This window comes from Cardiocondyla obscurior, linkage group LG10, assembly GCF_019399895.1.
Source record: "Cardiocondyla obscurior isolate alpha-2009 linkage group LG10, Cobs3.1, whole genome shotgun sequence".
Classification (NCBI taxonomy): Eukaryota; Metazoa; Arthropoda; class Insecta; order Hymenoptera; family Formicidae; genus Cardiocondyla; species Cardiocondyla obscurior.
Genome location: NC_091873.1, coordinates 7,315,148 through 7,336,601, shown reverse-complemented (window position 1 = coordinate 7,336,601; position 21,454 = coordinate 7,315,148). Strand labels below are relative to the sequence as shown.

The following is a 21,454-nucleotide window of genomic DNA, read 5'->3' as shown; positions in this document are numbered from 1 at the left end:
AATTTCGAATAAGGACAAGGAAAATGTAACCCATACATTAAGATATTTGATAACAGAGTCAGTACTAGTAAATCGTTGCAGGCTTTCGGCAAGTAAAAGTTTGTATTCAAATCTATTGACACTGTTGAATTTTTTGATAACGTAATCTTGACCGGCAAATGCATTCTTTTGTTCAGTTAGAAGAAATCGCATAACATCGTTTAATAGCATTTACTTCATACGTTTAAAATTACAATTAACTCAACATGACGTAATTCAAATGATGTTATTTACCTCAACTTTGTCATGAGAGATAAATCGATGGTGCGAAGGAAACGGCATTTGCATTATTGTTTTATGGATGACATTTTGGTGTTATTACTTTGTGTTATTATGTGATCTTCACGCAGAATACAATACGCGACGCTGTGACTAATGTAATAAAATGTCATCACTGGTAGATTAATCGGCTACCCTCTCAAAGATGATTTATAGTGTTTCGTTTATCATCCCTGAAAACAATTTACAAGATACAAATCGCAATAAGGCTCTCGTTCGACTTGCCTGGATTTGGCCGAGTCGGGGAAAAGCATTAAATTAGAAATACTTGTTTGACCATCGAGTAACATGAAAGAAATAATTATTTCATTTTTTATTCATTAATATCAATTTAGAATTTTCATCAGTCATCTCAAAGGATTTATCCAGAGACAAAGCAATCATAAGCGGCTGGCAAATCTATACTGTATCAGAATTTAATAATTAATATGTAATTTTTTTTTATATCACATGTCCCTGTATTATTACTTGGCTTCGAAGTAAAAAGAAACATAACGCCTGCGAAATATGAAACAGTTAGTAATTTTGATATTTACTTGTACATGTATAGATACCAAACTCCAAAGTAATAATATGTACAGTGAACATTTCGATCGACAAACGTCTTTAAAAGAAGCATCAAACGTACAAAATCAGAAGCATGTGTTATTTTTTTTTATTTTTTCCTCTCATGTCATCCGATGGTTTTCGCTTCAAAAACATATTCTGGATTGGGATGTGACACAATGCACACAATCACACATTCTATTCTCAACACTCATTTCAATACTGTGTATTTCATACATTCTTTTTCACAAACAGGTCCTTATTAAATAATTTTATTGAAATAATAAAAGAATAATTTCTAATAGTAAACAAATAGTCATAATTACATTAATTAATAATAATAATAGTATACATATCATTATTATTATATGTATATATATATATATATATATATATATTATATATATATATAGTAATAATAAATTAGGAACCACGTACAATATAAAATATGCGAAATTAAATTAGAATACATTCTGTTAATGAGGACTATTTATAAATAATAAAAATACCATTTGTATTCGCTTTTATAAATGTTTAGGCCACGCTGTCGTTTCTTATTTTAAGATTTTTCTCTCTCTCTCTCTATTTTCTCTATCGTAAGCAGAAGTCTATAGCTTGAAGAGAAAACTGTTTGTTATAATCGTTTCTCTAATTAAATGTGTCTCAAAGCGACGAGCGAGGGGTGGATGATTGATATGAAAAAAGATGAAGAAAATAAAATGTTTGGAAGCTTTCCCCTTTTTTTTTTTTTTTTTTTTTTACTAGAGTATCTACAAATATACAAACTACTATTGAGTTATCGTTCAATGTTTTCCGTATGTTTTCTGTTATCTCATCAAGTATGTTTTTATAACGAATTATATAATTATAAAAATATGCATTTCGGTTTTCTTTGTTTCTCTCTTCTATTTGATCTTTCGTGATTAGGTGTACCACAACTATTTGTTTTCTTATAAACGAGAGTAGAAAGGCACTACTTTTACAAATGCGTTTTTTTTTTTTTTCCTCTTTCTCTTCGTTAATAAATGAGTGATGACGATAAGACGCGATATTATACAAACACTTGCATAAAAACAGCATTCAGTGGTCGTGAACCTGTCACCTTCACAGAAGAATTTACGAAAATGTTTCGTCTTTGAACGTTATATTATTCGTGCAAAATCTTTTTTCGTTTTTAAATGTTTAGACGAAAGATTTATTCTTCGTGAATCTCGTTTACTCGGGATGTTAGTTTCTAGAAGGAAATTATGATCATTAAACATACCTTCGATTAAACGGAGGACAAGAGTACGACAATACGGGAATGTCTCGACATAATGACATAATCGAAGAGAGCCGATTGTCGTGTCGGTATATGTCATCAACTCAGAAAAATTATTAACGTGCTTTGATTTTTTATTTTTTCTTTTCAGCGTTAAATGACCCATCACTTGACTCAAACTGTATTAAACACAGTTGATATATTCCCAACAAGTTCACTAATAAAGGATACTAAAGGCCGCTGTCTCGAGATATCTCAAACTACTTTCAGTTAATCGTGTAGTTGACTCGACGATCATTCATATGCCTTGCGTACGTCGCTGATAATGTAACGAATCGTCGCAGCAAAACGTTGTATATAGACGACGCGTCACATAGTTCGCTATTGGCTCGAGTGTTTGTTTTCATTGATAGATGCCATCCTCATCGACTCCGTTTCTGGACAATTATTTCAGTTGGGCATTCTCGTTTGCTCTATCGTCGCCTAAGAGAAGATACATTATTCGGACGATGTAAGCATTACTGTGATTCTTACGTAAGGTCGAAAACTGCATTTCGTATCTGCGCGACGTTAATAGATCGCTAGGATCTCGATAAAGCTTTATCTTACCGAGCTGTTAGTATTCTTGGCCATGAAGACCATAAGAGAGCGGCTGCGGTTACTAAATGGCCTCAGCTCCGGATCTCGGCCAGGACCATCCACCGTGTCGACGCAGTTATTGCTGCAACGAGAAGGAAAAAACAAAATCGAATGTAATATTTGCTGTGAGTAAAGAATCTGTATCGATAAGGTCGCGAATCTCTCTTCAAGGTAATCAAAAAGCTGCAACCATCTTTCTGGTTGCAAATAAAATAATGACAATGGCAAATAGTAATCAATCAATTACCTCGACCGTAATTCCTTTTGTTTTCGCTTACAATGAATGTAAGCTGTTATACAAATAATAACGACGAGGAACACTGCTATCGTGGCACCACCGGCGATGCTGGCTGTCTCCAACATTACTCGTTGCCGCGAGGCTGTTAAAAAGAAAAAAAAGGGAAATGAGATTTTTATCATTTTTTTCTTTCATTAAATTATGTTTCAGAAACACAATAATGCACTTAATAAAATGTTAATATTGTCCAAAAACTATTTTTTAAGCAAAACAAATTCTACTTACGTAAATAGGAACCATCCAAATCTTTGAATTCGCATCTTTGCCCGATATATCCATTGGCGCATCTGCGAAAAAAATTCATAGCTTTATTAATTCGTAACGCGAATAGTTTGAGACTTACGTCTATTTCTTTCGTCATTCAAATAATAGCAAAGTACAAAGTATATTTTATAAGCCCTGCCTGTCTCGTCGGTGATGAAATAAATGTATTAAAAATATTAAATTAGTATTAAACGTTTACTCGAGCTTAATAATAAGCACTTTTGACAATCTTTATTTAATTCTAAGCGATACCATTTTTTAAAAGGGAAGAATAACTCTTAAATGGCGAACACCCACCCAAGCCAACTATCTTAACAGTCGTGTAATTCCATAACTCCACGGTTATTCCATTGGCTAGATGGAATCTTAAGACCGCCCATTTACCAAACTTGGAATGATTTTGGGAATATGAGAACAGACTACGAGCACCGCCCTTATGGTTTGTCCTTCTCAGTAACATGAAACCAGACCTAGCACAGATATAATAGCGCAGAAAAAAGTTGAAGAAAAATTTTATCTGTAAAATTAATATGGACCGCAACGATATATTCGCAATTTCGTTCGGCTATTGTCTCCGATGAAACGATTACGTTTGATCAAGTTTACTATGAGATATTTAAAAGCTTTCACAAGAAAATACAGCTACCAGATTTATTCTACGCCAGACATGACGAACGCGAGATGGATGAGAGGCGATTCCGATTTAAGCCTTAAGCGGTAGATCGCGGTCGACAAAGCAAACATCGTGGGAAATAGTAAGGTTGAGCGAACACGATGTGCTCCGCACTCCTCGCGATGCTATTCCGATGTTAATTCGATTACTCGATAAACTTTTTTTTTTTTTTTTCCCTTCCCGTGGATATTTAAATTCACCTCCGCTTTCGCTGCTCAGGCAGTTTTCTTGTAAATGAAGCAATGAATCACTATCGACTATAGTAGCTGTAGTTGAAAAAAAAATCCATATAAATAAAATGAAAAAAACTGAAAAAAAAAGAGAAAAGAGGCAGAAATAGGCAATATAGTATAGATCAAGTCGAAAACTTGTTAGTAGCATCTGAGAAAAACGTCTGCTGAACATGAAGTGACAGGAATTTCAGTGTACGTGCCGAGGTCGAGCAGTCACAGATTAACAGCTAAACGCGAGTAGTGCCGTCTTTTCCTCGATGGCTCTTTTGCTCAGAGCCGCCGCGATTGTCCGTGATCGCGTCCGCACAGTGAGGCGCCCGATGAAGACCGGGGTTACAATACTCGTCCCGTACGCGTTCTCGCATAAATGTCAAGGCACTTTCAAAGATTTTCAACTGTCACGCCATGGTTCTGCGGAATTTTTCTCTGTTTTTTTTTTTCGCTGCAGAAAAATCCGCGGATGGAAATTCCACGTGATTTATCGCCGGCCTGAAGTTATTGGTGCGGCGCATAGTTTCGAGAGAGGAATGCAGGCCCAAGTCGTACTTACAGGCAGTTATACAGAAGGGAGTCGACAATTTTCACGGTAAAACACGTGGCGCCGTTCAAGCAATACCACTCTGCATAATCTGGTGGACACTTGTACATGTGGAATGTGATGTTCGGCCGATCCGTCGGTGTGGGCGGTCTCGGTTTTGGTGTTGAACGCGACGAACAGGCCTCTATCGACAAAAGACAAGGATTTATTAGTCATTTTATAGATTAAATAATTATATAAATAATCGCTATACACATATAAAATTTCGTTCGCACATGCCCCAGAAAAGTTTGACCAAAGAACATTTAAAGCGCGACAATTTCAAGTTCAGGGTGACGATGTTCGATTCAGGAATTATATTCGCGTGCATTAATACTGACGTTACGGAGTATATAAATTTTCATTTTGCATTATGGAATATCTATATGGATAGATAATTAATTACACCGAAGGTGTCAACGACTGGCATCGTTTGGTCTCATTACCGACACGAAGAAAAAAAAAAAAAAAAAAGAATGAAAGAAAGAAAGAGAGTGAATGACCGGCTAAACTACTGTGAAGGTGCTCCGGGAATTTTGTCGGGTTTTCCAGGTTCATTCAACACAATAGATTGAATTGTGCTTCTGCTTTGCTCTATTCACACCTTCCCTTTTTTTTTCTCCTTTTTTTTTCCCAAATATCTATAACGCGGCACCGTTACCGGCGGTGACCACCCTTAACGAAAAGACACGGCGAGACGAAGTGAGAAAAGAAGACGCGAGAGGCGAGACGACGCGAGGAAGGAAGAAATAAGCGGAATAAAGTAAGACGAAATGAGATGAGCCAAGAATGAGACGAGATCAGATGGAAGTGAAATGAGAGATAAGATGATACGAAATGAGATAAAATAAAATAAGGTAAGAGGGAACAGAGGGAAGGAAGAGAAAGAGGATGAGGGAGAAGAGAAAAGGAAAGTGGGATGAGGAAGAGATGAGGGGGAGGTGAGGCGAGGCAAGGCGAGGCGAAGCGAGGCGAGGCGAGGCGAGGCGAGGCGAGGCGAGGCGAGGCGAGATGAGGTGAGGTGAGGTGAGGTGAGATGAGGCAAGGTGAGGTGAGGTGAGGCGTGGCGAGGTGAGGAGAAGCGAGGCGAGGAGAGGCGAGATGAAATGAGGTGAGGTGAGGTGAGGCGAGGCGAGGCGAGGCGAGGCGAGGCGAGGAGGGGTGAAGTACGGCGAGGTGAGGCGAGATGAGGTGAGGTGAGGTGTGCCGAAGCGAGGGAGGTCGGAAGGGGATGAGAGCGCGTGCATCTCGCAAGCGCGAGACTGTACACAAAGCTGCAAAGTACAGCTAAGGCGGTTGCATCTGTCCCGCGCGTGGCTGCTGTCCGTCACCTGTTGTAATTTTACAATCTGCCGTTTTCTACACCCCGAACGAGGCTTCACGCTCCGTACGTTTCGGTTTATCGAATAGGCGCGGCGTTTTATCTTTTCTTTATAAGAAAATCGCGCGGTATTTTACTGTCCTCTTTATCTCTTTTTCTCTATTTCGTTCGTTCCCATTCTCATCATTTTTATCTCATCACTTTGACTTAATTCGCAGGATAACGTTCCGTATACCGTAAGAGAGCGTCGAGTTTTATGATTAAAAGTGTCGCGTTAGATCGTTATTGTTCGGTTGGCGATTTAGATTTGTCGGCTGTACGAGTTGCTTCAGTCTTTATGGTATATCGAGAGATAGAGACGCAAAGTTTCACAAATGTGTGCGATAAAAGATAATCGTGTTTGACAGGCATACGCTAAAGTTGGTAGAACACCTTTGTAATTGCAGCGCGATATAAGAGGCGTGAGGAACAGGGAAACGGATAACGATACTCCGCGTCGATTATCTCGACGGTTTTACGTCGGGACCAGGTGCAACGTGACGCGCGAGTACTATTACATTACACACATTTGCTCATATATCGTCTGGCATAAGTCGCGCATAAAATGAGCGCTTTGTCGCGAGGGCGAAGGCATCGCTCGGCACGGAAATATTTTGTACGACAGCACTTTTGTCCGTCTTGTCCACACGAAAAAAAAAAAGAAGAAGTAAAAAGGAAAAAAAAAAACCCTCAGAGGAAGAGAGAGAAAAAGGAGAGGAAAACGACAGATTGTAAGATTGTGGCGCAATGAGCGTAACAAGTGGCGAAGAACGTAACACGGGCGACTGATTCACCGTGCAATGCGAAACGATAATTTATCCTCTTTAAGTACACGTTATTTCCATGGGCGTTTCTTTTTCTTCTCTTGTTCCCGATAGTACAGGCGGCCGCCAAATTATACCGCGGCTTGTAAAATGCAAATAAGGAATATAAATCCAATTCGAAGATATTCTGTTAAAATGTAATTTATTCCTCTAATTGTAAGCCGCATTGCGCCTAAAAACCCCGTGCCACGGTACGATAAGACGTACGAGTATAAGTAACGTGGAATGCATGCCGATACCAACCTGCTATACCGAAGAGAGTGTAGGAAAGTAGTAGTATGGTCGTGAGGTAAGGCGGAATTTTGCATCCTCTCGCCATGGCAGTGACGACAGAGGGGTTAACAAAGGTGGTGGTCGCGATAGGCGAGGTCCGTGCGAGAGGATGAACGGTCGTCGCTTCGGTTCGATGGACCTCGACTTCGGCGTCGACGTCGCCGCTTCCGCGAGTCCGCCGATCGCAGAGCCGATCCAGACGAGGATGAAGGCGCTCGAGAGACATCTCGTCGTCCACGTCTTCCTTTACATCGCCGTCGTCGTCGCCGTCGCCGTCGCCGTCGCCGTCTTCGTCTTCGTCGTCGTGCTCGTCGTTTTTCTCGCTCTTATCTCTCTTATCGTCGTCGCTATCGTCATCGCTGTTATTTCCATCGCCGTCGCCGGCACCGTCGCCGACGTCCCTTCGATGATGGTATCGTTTGCGCGACAGCGAGTAACGATGACTACGATAACGAAGAGGGCAGAGGTAAGGCGACGGGTGACAGTGGCTAGCGACGTCGTTGTCGTTCCTCACCACCGACGAGCTAATCTCCTCGATTGACATCCCGCTCGTCTCGCGGCATCCTCTACGGGTGACCTCTTCCTCTTGCGTTTCCTCGGCGGGGCGTGCAGCACCACCTGGGCCCGAACTCCGGCGCACGTGCCGCCGCTTCCCTGAAACCAGATACCCGTCCCGGGCGGCCGTTTATAATGTGTTTTATCTCGGGTGAAAACTTTCGGGATCTAGCGAACCCTACCAGGCCCCACCGGGCCCACCAGGCCCACCAGGCCCGATGACAAGCAGGATGGGACGGCTGTTGAGCGGTTGGCCCGCGGGAGGACTGTTGGATTCGCTTTTCAATACATAAAGTACGCTCTTTTTCGATTCAATCACTCGCGGTCGTTTTTAACCGTTTCATATGAGCTCTTTTCGCGAAAAAAAAAAATATAAAAAATGTAAGGCGCACGAACAGAAAAATGTGAATGGTTATAAGTAATCGAGCAAGCGAGCAAATGAAAGCGATCTTACGTTTTTATCAAACGCTGTTATCTATATACCGCTGGAACAAATGCAGTTTAATAAAAAGTTACTTATTACTTTATCAAACTTAAGAAAAAAAAAAAAAAGAAAAGAAAAACGTACATTTATTAATCATTTTTTGATTATAAATATAATCATATCGCTTTACATGTATACGCAACAATAACAAGATAGACCAAAGATCAGGAAACGAACCAATTAAATGTCTAATTATCGAACCTTATATAAAACTAAATTAACGGTCATTAAAAACAAATCAATCTGAAGAAGTCGTTGGCAACAAGTTGTAGATGAAACCAATTTTAGCAAATTCCGATGTACAACGAATTGTCAAAGAAAAAAAAATAAAAAGAAAAAAAAACTAAGCATTACTCAATCGTTTCCCATCGTCTCCTCCAAACTATCGATAACGTGAAAAAGCTAAATAGGTCCCCCGTGAATTAACGACAAAAAAAAAAGAAAAAAAAAATAATAATAAAGCAGAATGTGCCGATTGGAAGTTTGCAGTTTGCCTTCTTGTACAAAAGAAATTCCTTTTCTTTTACGAATTGTAATGCATAATGAGAGGTGAATTCTATAACACTCCACTCTCTCAATAGCTTGCTGACAAAACGCCAAAACGCATACCGAGGCGAACTTATGAAAAAAGAATGCTGTGACTGCTGGTGGCGAACGCTGTTGTTCGTGATTTTTTTCCACAAACAGAGTGAAACCGGCAAGATAGAGATATATATCGTGCAGGACATCAGCAAATGCAGTAAAAAAAAAAGAAAGAAAAAAAAAAAATTATACACGAGGCGACCTACATTAACCAACACAATCATCTAACGCTGTACTACTTCGTGACCATGTTCGATTACGTTGCAACAGCATCGTAACGTTCTAAAATTCATAAAATTATTCACAAACGTAATCTAATAATATTCAGAACATAAATATTAATAATATAACGCACAGTAAGTTGGCTAATTTTGGCTCTTGGATTTCTCTAAATTATTAGCGTACGTAAAGCGGGACAAAATGCGATCTATTAATTAAATGAATAATAAATATCGCGCTGCGTATCAGCAATAAAATAAAATGCACGCGTATTACTCTTTAATATCGCGCACAGATAAAATTGAAATTTAAAAGGAAAAGAAAAATTAATGTAATACATTAATGGATTCCTGCAACGATATATTTATCTTATTCCAATAACCACGTGGCGATTGCCCCGTACCGATAAGCAAATGCATCTAATTTGTTTCTTTTATCCCGTAAAAGGTCGTAAAAGGTGTATAGGCACATACGTGCATATATATATATATATATTTCGTTAACTTATCCGTGAGTTACAATTAAGTAGAAAGTCCAAGCAATCGGATCTAAAGCGCGGCCCCGCAGACGCACCTTTTCTCGAGGAATCTTATCGCACGCACGTGTTTCCACCGTGATTCACCGCGGCTTTAATTTACGATGACGATACGGACTGCGTAAATAATAGATCCGGGCACCGTTTTGTACTTTTGTACCGCCGGTAGAAAAAAAAAAAAAAAAAAAAAAAATCTATTGAAATATAATTTTCCAAGTAACGCGCGAGCGCGCGAGTGCGCGATGCGTTATTCATGACACGCACGAGCGGCGAAATCCTGCGTCAAGGTGCGTAATGACGTCAATACGTACGTTCGCACTCGATGTCGCGGCCCGGTCGCTTTTCACGGTTTTTCCTTCGAAGGTTCGATCGGGCGGGTTTTGGGGGGCAACTCGAGGAGGCGTACCGACGTCGAAGTGCATCGTAGGCGAATTTAATACGCGAGTGATATCCGGCAATGCGGCCGGCGTGCGAGCACCATTTACCCGCGATATCTCGTTATCTCGAGCAAGCTGGGCTCCGTGACGCGGAGCAATTTCTCACGTCGAACGGAACGGGTGAAAAGGACGCGTTTATACACGTAACGTTACGTTTTTTTCTTTTTTCTTCCTTCCTCTACGAAGCCCATTCGAAGGAAATAGGCAATAGGCAGGGAAAAAGAGGCCAAGATAAAGCGCACTGCCCTAACCAGTAGTGACTTAAGTACGACCCACGTTCCTTCTAATAATTGGCCATTTCCCTGCCAGGCCGTGTCGCCTCTCGAGCTCAAGTTTCTCCTCGTTTCGACCGACTGGCGAAATAATTCTTAACGTGAATCGCGAATCGCCTTGAATTTAGGTTATTTTCTAATTGCATGCTTTTCAGCGTAACGTCCGCTCACGCTCAGCCGTTTCAGCCACGAACGACGGTGGATCATTACGTTCACGGATAACGTACGGATTTTCCTACGTTTCTTTTTAAATATTTGTTACGAGGAAAAAAAAAAAAAATCTAAGAAGCTAAATTTAATAACAAATTAAACTACGCGAGCAAGCAAAATGTTTCAAGTATTATCGATGCGTGTATACGTACTATGCATGTATATACGTATTAAGTACATATGCCTTTCGTTAAATTATTTCTTATATTTTACTTTATTCGATTCTTAATCGATTCACGGTGTAAAACTACCTGAAAAAAATACTGAGGACGCCGAACTGCATTATATCGCAACATAATCGGATAACGATCCTCAAAATACTTAAAGACAGTATGTATGCGCGAGAAATCTTGGGTGTGCCTAGAGTCACGTGTCTTTTTGAAAGCTGCAGCTACCGATGGAAGAAAAGATGAGAGAAAAAGAGAGAGACGTATACGGAGGGGGGAGAAGCGGAAATTTTCCGGATAGAGAAGGGTCCCGAATAGCAGCGAGACCGGTCCGACACCCCAGCTGCGACTCGTCCAAACACGGAAATTTATAAGTTATAAGAGGAGAGATATGTCGGCGGAGAAATAAGAACGTTCCTGTTTACTGGGCTCGGCCAGTGAAACCCTCGTGGAGCTCGTGCTCGGCGAGGAAACCGCGAAAGCTCGAGTTCCGCGAGAAAAATTTGCAGAGCACGATGACAAAGTTTCCCCAAGGCGCCGCGTTTATTAAAAGTACAAGGCTGAAAACGAAACTGGGGGTTTCTGCCAGGTGGTCTGCGCTTTTGGCGATACCATCGTCAGAAATCGCCGGATCGGAAGTGATCCGTAATTGCCGTTCGGTTATTATCGCTTTTCACGCTACGTTAATCCGTATCTTGATCGATCATCGTTTGCGTACCGGAAAAAAATTGCTTGCGATCGATCGTAGTCTCTTTCTGATTTCGGAGGGTGATTTTGGCGCAATTAAAGTTTAGCGAGATTCTTAGGGGAAGGAAATGAAAAAATATATTAAACAAAGTCATACTTTCGCTCTCGGAGAGATTTGTCAACTCTCCCTCTCTCTTTTCTCTTCTCTCGAAGGAAGATAGTAATCGAAACGCGTATCGAGAGGAGTGGAAGGGTCGTGCCGATCGATGATATAGATAAAAAAGCAACGCGCTCTCGATAATATAATACTGGACTAGAGCAGGACGTATCTTTTCCACTCGATAGAGCTTGGGGGCACTCATAGGCGGGGCCATGTGTCTAAAGAAGACGGGATCGCACATGTCCACCTCGTCCACCTCGGGTATTCATGTCGGTATTCATGGCGAGCAGCTGCCGAATGCACTTCAACGCCATTACCTGCTTTTCGCAACGCTCGCATCGCGAGGCGATTATACTCCGGCCGACCCTGGCACGCGCCCGCGCTTCCACCCTTTCTTTCACGTACGTAGGTATCACCGATGGCAAAGTTTTGCAGTCCTGTCGCGTCGATCAATCAAGGATCGATTAGCTGGAGTGGCTTGAGATATCGTTTGCAATTTTCGACCGAAATCGTGGAACGCGTACGCAAAATGCACGTCGAGCGAAACCTGCGATTTTATTTGCGAAAGCATTTCGATGGTTAATTAAATTGATAAATAACGAAAAAAATAATTATCGAGCGAGACAGGTTGGGGGAAAAAGAAAAAGGAAAAAAAAAAAAAAAATCTACGAGCGACACACGTCGCTCACATTCGCGCGATTGCGTCAAAGTCGGTTACTGCGCGATAATTACTTCCGGATTTCACTACATTCTCACGCAAATGTTCCTGCCTGCCGCATACGGTATTAAATCCGAAAGCTGGAAGCACGCCATTCAATAAATCGAACAACGTTTCGCGCGTACGTGGAAATAAATCTCAATGAGACTTCAAATCTTGCCAATTACAATTGCATTCATCTTCGCGTCCCTCCCGCCCTTTCCGCAATTCAACAAAAGAGAAGAAGAAGAAGAAGAAGAAAAAAAGAAGAAAGAAAGCCGGAGAAAGAAAGAAAAAGAAATCAGATTCTTCGGCTAATTTTAACTCAATCCTAACGAGTGTTCCACGTGTTAACTTGTCGGGAATAAACAATTAAAAACATTTTTCAAGTGCCTCGAAAATTTTAATTCGACAGATTATCAACGAATCGGAACAAAGCCACGGAAAAAATCCACCGAACGATAGAATCGACTTACAATCGGCTTTCGGCGGGCGGCCGAAATAAAATTACTCGCGCGCTTAAAGGGTCATGAATTTTATCTTCATTTTACTTTTTATTTTCCATCGATGTAACGTATACGTTATAATGCACAATACAAGACGGATTTGGAGCAGTCGACTTAACGCGGCGGACTACACGCTGAGTATCGTTGGCAGCCGGCACATGGTCCGCATCATGCTTTTCGAAGCCGCAGATGGTTCCTCCTGTGCGCGATTATGGTTCTCCTCTTTTTTTTTTTCTTTCTTTTTTGTCGTGCATACCGCGCCCGTACGGCGGTAAAACATGTGTACCTTCTCGATTATATTTTTTTCGTCACAAAAATTGATCGGTTTACCTAAAATGTCCGTCCTCGTGCGCGACAGTAGATCGCCAGCCTGTCATTTACGCGCTACAAAATATACGTGTAACGCGGCTCTGCGACACCACATCGCGATTTCCGACCCGTGTAATCATACCTTTATTTATTATCGGCGCTACACTTTGAAAAACCGAACGTGGCTAAATTTTATAAAGGAATTATTTTACTTCTACCCAAATCAGCGTATCGAAGCGTCAGTTTGTCCAGCGCGATAATAATTTTTGTTTTAACGTTACGGCCACGTGTTTTTCGATGTATACTTAACAGTTGTATCACTAAAATTTGACTGAATGAACCTTCCACGGCGGCGACTTCAAAGTGGCGCTAATAATAACTTTGCGACTGGCAAAAACATTCTTTTCTAAGTATTTCGATAATCGTCACAAAGTGGACTGTAATTGTTTCAGCCGAAAAGAAAAGGATCGCAGGAACGAAAACTGATAAATGGAAGTGGAGAGAGAGAGAGAGAGAGAGAGAGAGAGAGGACGGAGGCCTCCGCTGGTCTGCTCTACAAATAACGATAGCCAGCTGTGCCTATGGGCGAAAGTAAGAGATATTCCGGTGCGATCTAGGTAACTTGTACGTGCTTTCCATTTCAGCTATTTTTTACAATACAAACCGATGCAAATTACGTTGGTCTCATAAAGCAATCAAATTTCCAATTTCGCGTCGAAGCTGTACGCCGGAATTCCTGTGCTTTCAGAAATGTCAATATCTCGTCATTCGCTCGCCGAGCGGGTTCGTTTTGGCCCCGAAATCAACGCGGACCGAATTTAATTAACGCCGATAAAATAATTATTATAAAACGCAAAGTAATTCAACTATCCAGCTTTTCGAGCTTTCGTATATTTCTTATAAATCAGCGATGCAAGTGCGACTCGAAATATCCCTGATATTTTTTTTTAGACAAAAAAAAGATGTATTCGTAATAAATTTGATTAAAAAAAAAAAAAAAAAAAAAGAGCTTGCCGATAAATCAAGTTAGATTTACATTGAATGAGAGAGAATGAAAAAAATATTTATGGAAAGGTTTGGTCGGTTAAGCGCATATCTGCTACTAAATTACTGCGGTACAATCAGCCTGAAATAATTGGACGGTAAAAAGATTAAAGAGAGAACTCCCTAAGAACTCGATTCTCTGCGAACCGAGAGCGGGAATGTGAGAACGGTGTCCCCGGTCTTTTCGAAAATATCGTGATTCTTCGCGTCAAATTTCAAGTATTAATCAACAAATATTTTGTAACGAAAGAACACTTGAATTAGAAATTAGATATTTCGCAATTAAACAACTGTCTAAAATTACATTTCCAATTATAAATAACTTTAACGAGACTGCTTTTTAAAGCAGGAATCACACATTGAAAAGATTATTTGCATGATTCCTCATGAATACCGGGACTAGTGCCAAATATCGATTCTAATAAAATCGAAATAGTGGGTGTGCCCTGATACGGAAGCCTGAGAAATGTTGGAATTTTCTAGCAGTTGAGTATGGGGGACCATAGTCCATGGTGTAACCGTGCTGGAGAATTCACGCGATAAAGTAATAAAAAAAATAAAAAAATAAAATAAAAAATTAAAGAATTAATTTCAATATGCTATAAAATTTATTCAGAACCGAAGCATTCCGCTCGATGCATACTCACATAAGACAAACGATATAATATAATACCAGAAATTATTAATAAAAATTCTTTCCTATCGTTATTATATTTAATTTTAATTAATTCCCGACGGTTCAAAAAAAATTTTGCACTGGCCGCGATAATGTTCCGTGCAGCGGCGGATGGGAAGATGAAATAAATAAAAATTTCGATAAGATGAAATATCGTGAAACGCTTAGCGGAATTTACGGATAGATGAAGAAAAGGAGACATGAGTCGAGCCGACCCGAGCCGGAACGGTTGGCGGCCCCCTTAAGGAGGGAGTAAAGAGGCAGGCAGGGGGTGGTCTCGTCCTATGCCACACGAAACACCTGGCTTTTCTATGTCTGTCCATACTCTCGCCCTCTATCGTCTCTCGTGCCTCCCGATCTTTGTCATATTATCCCAAACTGCACCGGCACCCTCCTGTGTGCCCATCCGCCTTCCTATTGGCGTCTTTACACATACACATCAAGCAGCTCGTTATGCGCCGGCTATGAAGCAAATATCTATATCCGACGGTACTACTCAATTAATCCGGCCGACGAAAACGGATTTATCAAGTAATCGGATCGTATCTGCATTTTTCTATTCACTCTGCACATTCGAATGTAATCGACATTTCACAGGAAAAAAAAAAAAAAAAAAAAAAAGAAAGAAAAGAAGAGAATAATATCGAATAATCCTATGATCGTTATGTGATGATTAATGTATCATTGATTAATGTATTTCGACTTTCAAAAATACCATTTTAATCGCAATTACCATTAGACCCTAGACAGCCTCGAATAGAAAAATACATAGTCACCGTCTTGCGTCAGATGAAACGATTTCTCGATTGTCGATTACTTGCAGGTTACAGCTTTTGCATTGGGAAGGGCAAGAGGGGGAAGGAGAGTTATGCATATGAACGCGTAGGCGCAGCTCTAAAGAACAGCCTTTGAGCAACGAGAACTTGATGAAATCAAGGCCGGTCACGCGATGCTTCGGAAAGATCGATTTAAGGGTATATGTGCATCTTTATTGATTTATTTATCTGCATAATCGAGCCAGTAATTAAAATATATCCAAACCGTAATTATTAAAATAAAATTCTTATTTTTTTCGATGCTATCAATATTCCTGAACTATTCCCCTTCTTTCCCTCAAGTTGAAATAAAATTTTTATTTTTATTTTAAAATTCAATATCTCGAAATGAATAAAGATCGAGCTATGTCACTATTAGAATAATGCCGTAGATATGTGATATTAAATAATATTCTATCAGGGAATCTTTGCGGAAATTTTACATTATTATTTGCACATAATATAAAAATGAAATATTCAAGATTCTCCTGTTTCACCGAGGATAATTAACCGTTAGATTATTTAAAATAAAAATTGTAATAAAAAATAACGTATGCGTTTTACGTTTTAATATTTATGAATAAAACGCATGTATATCTTTTAAATATTAATTTTACACTCATCAGTTAAGTATTGTAATTCTTTATATCTTTTAAAACGCTCGTTGTTTAAAAAATAAAAGTTAAACTAATATTATTCACAGATCGTCGAAATTCCGTGTTAAAAAATTATGACATTACATTAAGACGATTTAATTTAAATAAAAAAATATAATTTAATCGAAAGAAATTAAGTCGGGACTTATTTCGCATTTTTGATATTTCTATTTTTCATCTTTCTTTTTTTTTTTTTTTTTTTAACTCTCACGTGTTTACAATAAAATTGGTTCCGTCACCGTCGCGGTATTTTACGTTCAAATCGAGCCATGTAAAAATACGCAACGATAACGTTTTATGCCGTGAAAATCCAAGTAAAGGAAGTAAAAGGAAAAAGAAAAAAAAAAAAGTGATCGTTAGACGTATGAGAACACCGTGTGTCTCGCACAAACTCCGCAGCGTCGTCGTCTACGGTCTTGTCTTTTTTATTCTGTCTGCTCGCTACATACATTTACAGTTACCGCGCGGTAAATTGCAGTTCATCGCTCGTATCAATATCTTTTAAATTTCTAAATATGCGTATCTTTTTTTTTTTTTTAAACTTCCGCTTTTTTTAAGCTACCAACTTGACGGCAGCTAAAAAAAATGGACGATTAAAAAAACCGCAAACCGTTCGATTTTATTAAATTTTTCGATTTTGGCAACACCTGACGTGATTTATAGTGCGAGTTAAATTGTTAAAAATAATTTTTTTTTTTTAATGGTAACTTAAGCACGATCTTACGTTTCTTTCCCCCTTACTTTTGTGATAAATGACGTAACGTTACTATGCATTTTCCGACGATCGTCTTCGATTGTACTAAAGTTTTTCGTAATAAACGTATTAAATACGCTTTTTTTCTCTCTAATTTTTCCCCCTCCCCCTCCCCCGATTTAACGCGAGAAGGGCAAGTATCTTTCGCGAGACGCTCGTATAGAAAGTTATAAAAATTTCAAGGGGGGAGGGAGGGGAGACAGATTCCTTAAACTCTTCGAGACGACACTTCCGTCGGTGGAAGTGAGCGAAAGAAAGACCGTTTCGTCTAGTCTGGGGGAGAGGGTGAGGGCAAGGGGAGGGCTCCCGAGAGTGGAAAAAACGTTCGTGCGAACTGTCGGCGACACAACTATGCGACTTCGCGCCGACTAAATTCACGAAGCGGTACGCGCGCGCGCTCGCTCTGCTCGCTCGCTCGCTCGCGTGTAAATGCAGATGTATAAGCTGGTATAACAATCTTTTGCACTAACCTGAGAGTCTATCGACGAAACGTGACATGCCGGTGGCGAGGGGTACGTGGTGGACCGTCGTCGTCGTCGTCGCCGCCGTCGATTCAGCGGCCGAAATTCCATCGGCGATCGGCATTTGTATTTTTCTACCGTTTCTCCACAGATCCTCCGGCCGCGCGCTATCCTCTATTCTCTCTTTCCTCGGTCTCGTCTCTTCCCTCTCTGTCATGCCGTCCTCGTCTCTCGAGCGTGCACAAATCAGATGGAAACGGGCGTGCACATCGAAGCGAGATAGAGCGCCCTGGTGCCGCAGCGGAGGAATGGAAGGTGGAGGAGAAGGGAAGGAGGGAGGGAGGGAGGGAGGAAGGGGGGGGGAGTGAGAACGTGAGTTCAGCCTAACCTAATCTGTCCGTCTTTCTCTCTCTCCCTCTCACGCCGCCGTCTCCGCTTCCTTCTCTTTCCGTTCCGCCACCTTTTCCACCTCCGTCTTTCCCCCCGCGGAGATACGAGACACGGAAAAATTCGCGACCGATCACCTCAGTCCTCACGGCTCACGCAGGTCTCTCCATTATCTGAGAATTATCTCGTTTCTTTTTCTTTTTTCTTTTCTTCTTCTCCTCTCTTCTTTCTTCTCTTTCTTTTTCACTCCGCGGACTTCCTCGAGATCCGAGCTTCGCTGCGGCACGGGTACGGACGGTATCGCCGGTCGCGTCCGTTCGCCGTCTTCTCGCTTCTTCTCCCTCGCTCTCTTTCTCTTTCTCTCTCTCCCGGGGCCACAAACACGAACGCGGAATGTAACGCGTGTCGCGCGCGCGCTTAGTGAAAACCTCCGCTTAGCGAACAGGCGGAACGAGCGGTCGCGCTCGCGTCACCGGAGGTTGAAGCGAGAGAGATACAACCGCAGAGACGCAGACTTGACCGGTTGAACGGAGACGGTGCGAGGCCTCGAGTAGCGCTCGCTCGCGCGCCAAGCGACACCGCGGCGGCCGTCTGGCTCTTTCACACTCTACACCAGGCCACTTCGCGCACACGTTCACGCACGTTGACGACGGCACGCGCGCACACTCGTCCCATCGCACGTTCCAGATGCCGCGACGTACGACGGTTTGCGAGCCGCGACAGAAATCGCAAACTGGCCCCCCGAGTGCTTTGACACTCTTACTTCCGAATGGCGCTCGCTTCCTCCGCTGCGTAATCCTGTTCCTCTTTTTTTCTTCTTCTTTTTTTTTTTTCCTCTCGTTTCTTCTTTCTCCGTCCCTCTTTCTCTTTCTCGCTTTCTCCAACGCTACGCCGACACGACAGATGTCAATTCGGATTCGACTCGGGTCCCTTTGACAGCCGCGTTCTTTCTCTCTCTCTCTTTCGCTCTCGCGAGTATCACTCGTGGCAACGAGATCTCTCCTCGTTCACACGCTTCCTGGAACTCGGGCGTGTATGTGTGCCTTGTTTAAAGCGCGCGACGCGACGCGTCCGCATAGAGAACGGCAACCCGAGCGTTGCAGACTCTCTCTTTCTCTCTCTCGCTCTCTCTCTGTCTCTTTCGCCGTTGGCAGCGACGCACTATCGCGGTAAACGAGCACCTTGCTGTAACGCGGTAGCTGTTACCGTTTCGGTGGCGATTGTCGTTGCGATGCTTGTCCCAGGTACGCTCGTTGTCGTTGGCGGTGTGATCGAATGTGTCATCGTGGTTATCTGTTACAGCAAGCGATCCCAATGCCGTCGTCCTCTTGCGGGCCACCGCGGGCCGTTGTAGACGCGTTCGCGCGACAGGCGTACCCCACACTAACGAAGACGCAGGAAACCATTACCGACTACAGAAAGAACAGCCGAGCGACGACTGTCAAGTCAAGTGTTCGCGACCCAACGGGCGACGTTCTCGGGTCACCCGCGGCGCGCCTGCGATTGGCCGAGCGATCGTCCATTGACAATTACCACGCTCCCTGGCTGGCACGTGATCCCCGATTTCCGTTTGATTCGTCAGGAGGCGCCACCGGACGGTCCACTCCGCGGATGGCGCAGGTCGACCCGCGGGCGGCATTTCAATCGCCATCGGCCGCCAAATGGCCGATTTCAACGGAAACGATTCCCAACGTCGTCGATCTAACGTAGAAGAAAAAAAAGAAGAGTCGTTGAAGTAAACGCTAAAGGTGAATGAAACGCTTCCGCTCGATTCGATTAACTCTCGATAGGTATCGTAAAACGCGGTTACGTGGTACAATACGCGCCAGCTGATTTCAGTCGACAAATTTCTAACAGATATTTCGCAACGCGTTCGCGTTTTAAGCCTCTCGAATATTTTGAGACTTGATCTTACTTTTCAGGAGCCACGGCCGGTCTCGCGAGGTATCTCGACGCTTTTGTTTCAACAGCGGCTTATCGGCGCAAAGAACGGACTGCAAATGTCGGCCTGTCGAAAAATACGTAACGCCTATTTTACGCACGTCGATGACATCTGACGAGGACTGTGCTAAGCTCTCGAAGACGTTTCTTGAAAAGTCTGTAGGTAAAAAATTCATTTCATTTGTTTTACTTCGCTATTATAAAGAGTTATAATGACAGTTGCAACGCGCGGACGCATACGTCATTATTAATTAATACGAAGACGCACGGAAAAATATGAATAGTGGGTAAAATAAATTGTTGATCTTATCAATCACTGACGATTGATTTTTAGCCTGCACGTGTACATACGTTTACATATATTCTAAATAGAAAAATGCACGTCGCAGACATAATAAAAATGTTAACCTTTTTCTAGTGCTCAATAAACGAGGAAATAAAAGAAGGAAGGCACTCCTTTTTCTCTTTTCCACTTAACGTGATACATTCATTGTCATGCTCGTGGCCTGCTTTTCCCAACGCCTGTGTAATGTTCCTTGACAGGTAATATATTACATGATTTGATCTATCTAGAATTCTAGAAAGGCTTTTCCTGTTTTTAAAGTTACGTCCTGCGTGGACGTAAAATTAAACAAAAAAATTAGATTAATAAATCTAGATTGAAAAAGATATCCTTTCCTTGGACAACGATCATATATCATTCTTGATGGCATTTTTTTTTTTTTTGCTTTGCAGTTTGTTAAACAAATGCCGGAAGACTAGAAACAGGATGCGAGCAAAATACAGCTGTAGCACGTGCATACGTTACATATTTACGAAGAAAGAAAAGGGAATTATACGCAATCTTTGGTGAAACAAACGTATTTTTTTCGCTACGTAAATTACGCTACGGAGAACGAGAGAGTCATGAAAAATACAAATCTTTCGCATAACTTCTGAAATGTCGATGGCGTAGCGTGCTATCGATTAGATGCTTGGAATTTTCAGCAAGCGACTTATGATTACCTGCAGTAACGATGTGGTATACGACATATGTATTATACAGTGAATCAATAATATGCGTATCGATCATTTTGTCGTAGTGGACATCGTTATGGAAGCTTAATATCGCTGTTTTATTATTTATTACGATTGTTAAGACGCTTGAGAGATATGCATGGACAGTTACGATAATATATATTTTTTTGTTTTAATAACGTGTATTTTACGAAAAGTAATGTTCCTTCGTTGCAATTAGGCAACAGACGATCGTCACAATAATTAAAATATACAAATTCAGACGGCGACGTTCCGCAGGATTTTGACGACGCAGTTTAATGTCTGCTTCTGCAATAAATAAAAAGTAATAGAAGTAATGCCTTTTTTGGGATTTTAATAATGAACGTAAATAATTATGGATAATAAGAAAACTGTCCTGGATATCCTAAGCAATTATATCTATTATATTTTATTCTTAAATAATATTTAAAATGGAATAATGAAGTTTAAAAAGTTTGCTTCACGTAGCGTCACTGAATTTAATTCTAACGCTTATAGATCAATAATTTGATCGTTATCTTTATCGTCCTTTAATTGCTACTGCTCTTACGTTAATGTTATCGATTATAAAGTTCTGGAAAAATTGGTAAATTAAT

At 41.3% G+C, this 21,454-nt stretch overlaps 1 protein-coding gene and 1 long non-coding RNA gene across 2 annotated transcripts; one reads left to right on the top strand and one right to left on the bottom strand.

The window, feature by feature from the left end:
- Positions 1-1,602: 1,602 nt before the first annotated feature.
- LOC139105958 (uncharacterized) lies at positions 1,603-19,360 on the bottom strand. The gene is made up of 7 exons (XM_070662331.1): positions 17,502-19,360; positions 7,237-7,920; positions 4,783-4,954; positions 3,288-3,349; positions 3,012-3,144; positions 2,735-2,846; positions 1,603-2,608 (listed from the first exon to the last, which is right to left on the bottom strand). The coding sequence occupies exons 1-7, from the start codon at positions 17,707-17,709 to the stop codon at positions 2,576-2,578; spliced, it is 1,404 nt and encodes a 467-aa protein (XP_070518432.1). The 5' UTR covers positions 17,710-19,360; the 3' UTR covers positions 1,603-2,575.
- A 452-nt stretch (positions 19,361-19,812) lies between these two features.
- On the top strand, positions 19,813-21,119 carry LOC139105986 (uncharacterized). The gene is made up of 3 exons (XR_011546273.1): positions 19,813-20,103; positions 20,239-20,363; positions 20,556-21,119. It is a non-coding gene; the product is annotated as an uncharacterized lncRNA (long non-coding RNA).
- Positions 21,120-21,454: the final 335 nt, after the last annotated feature.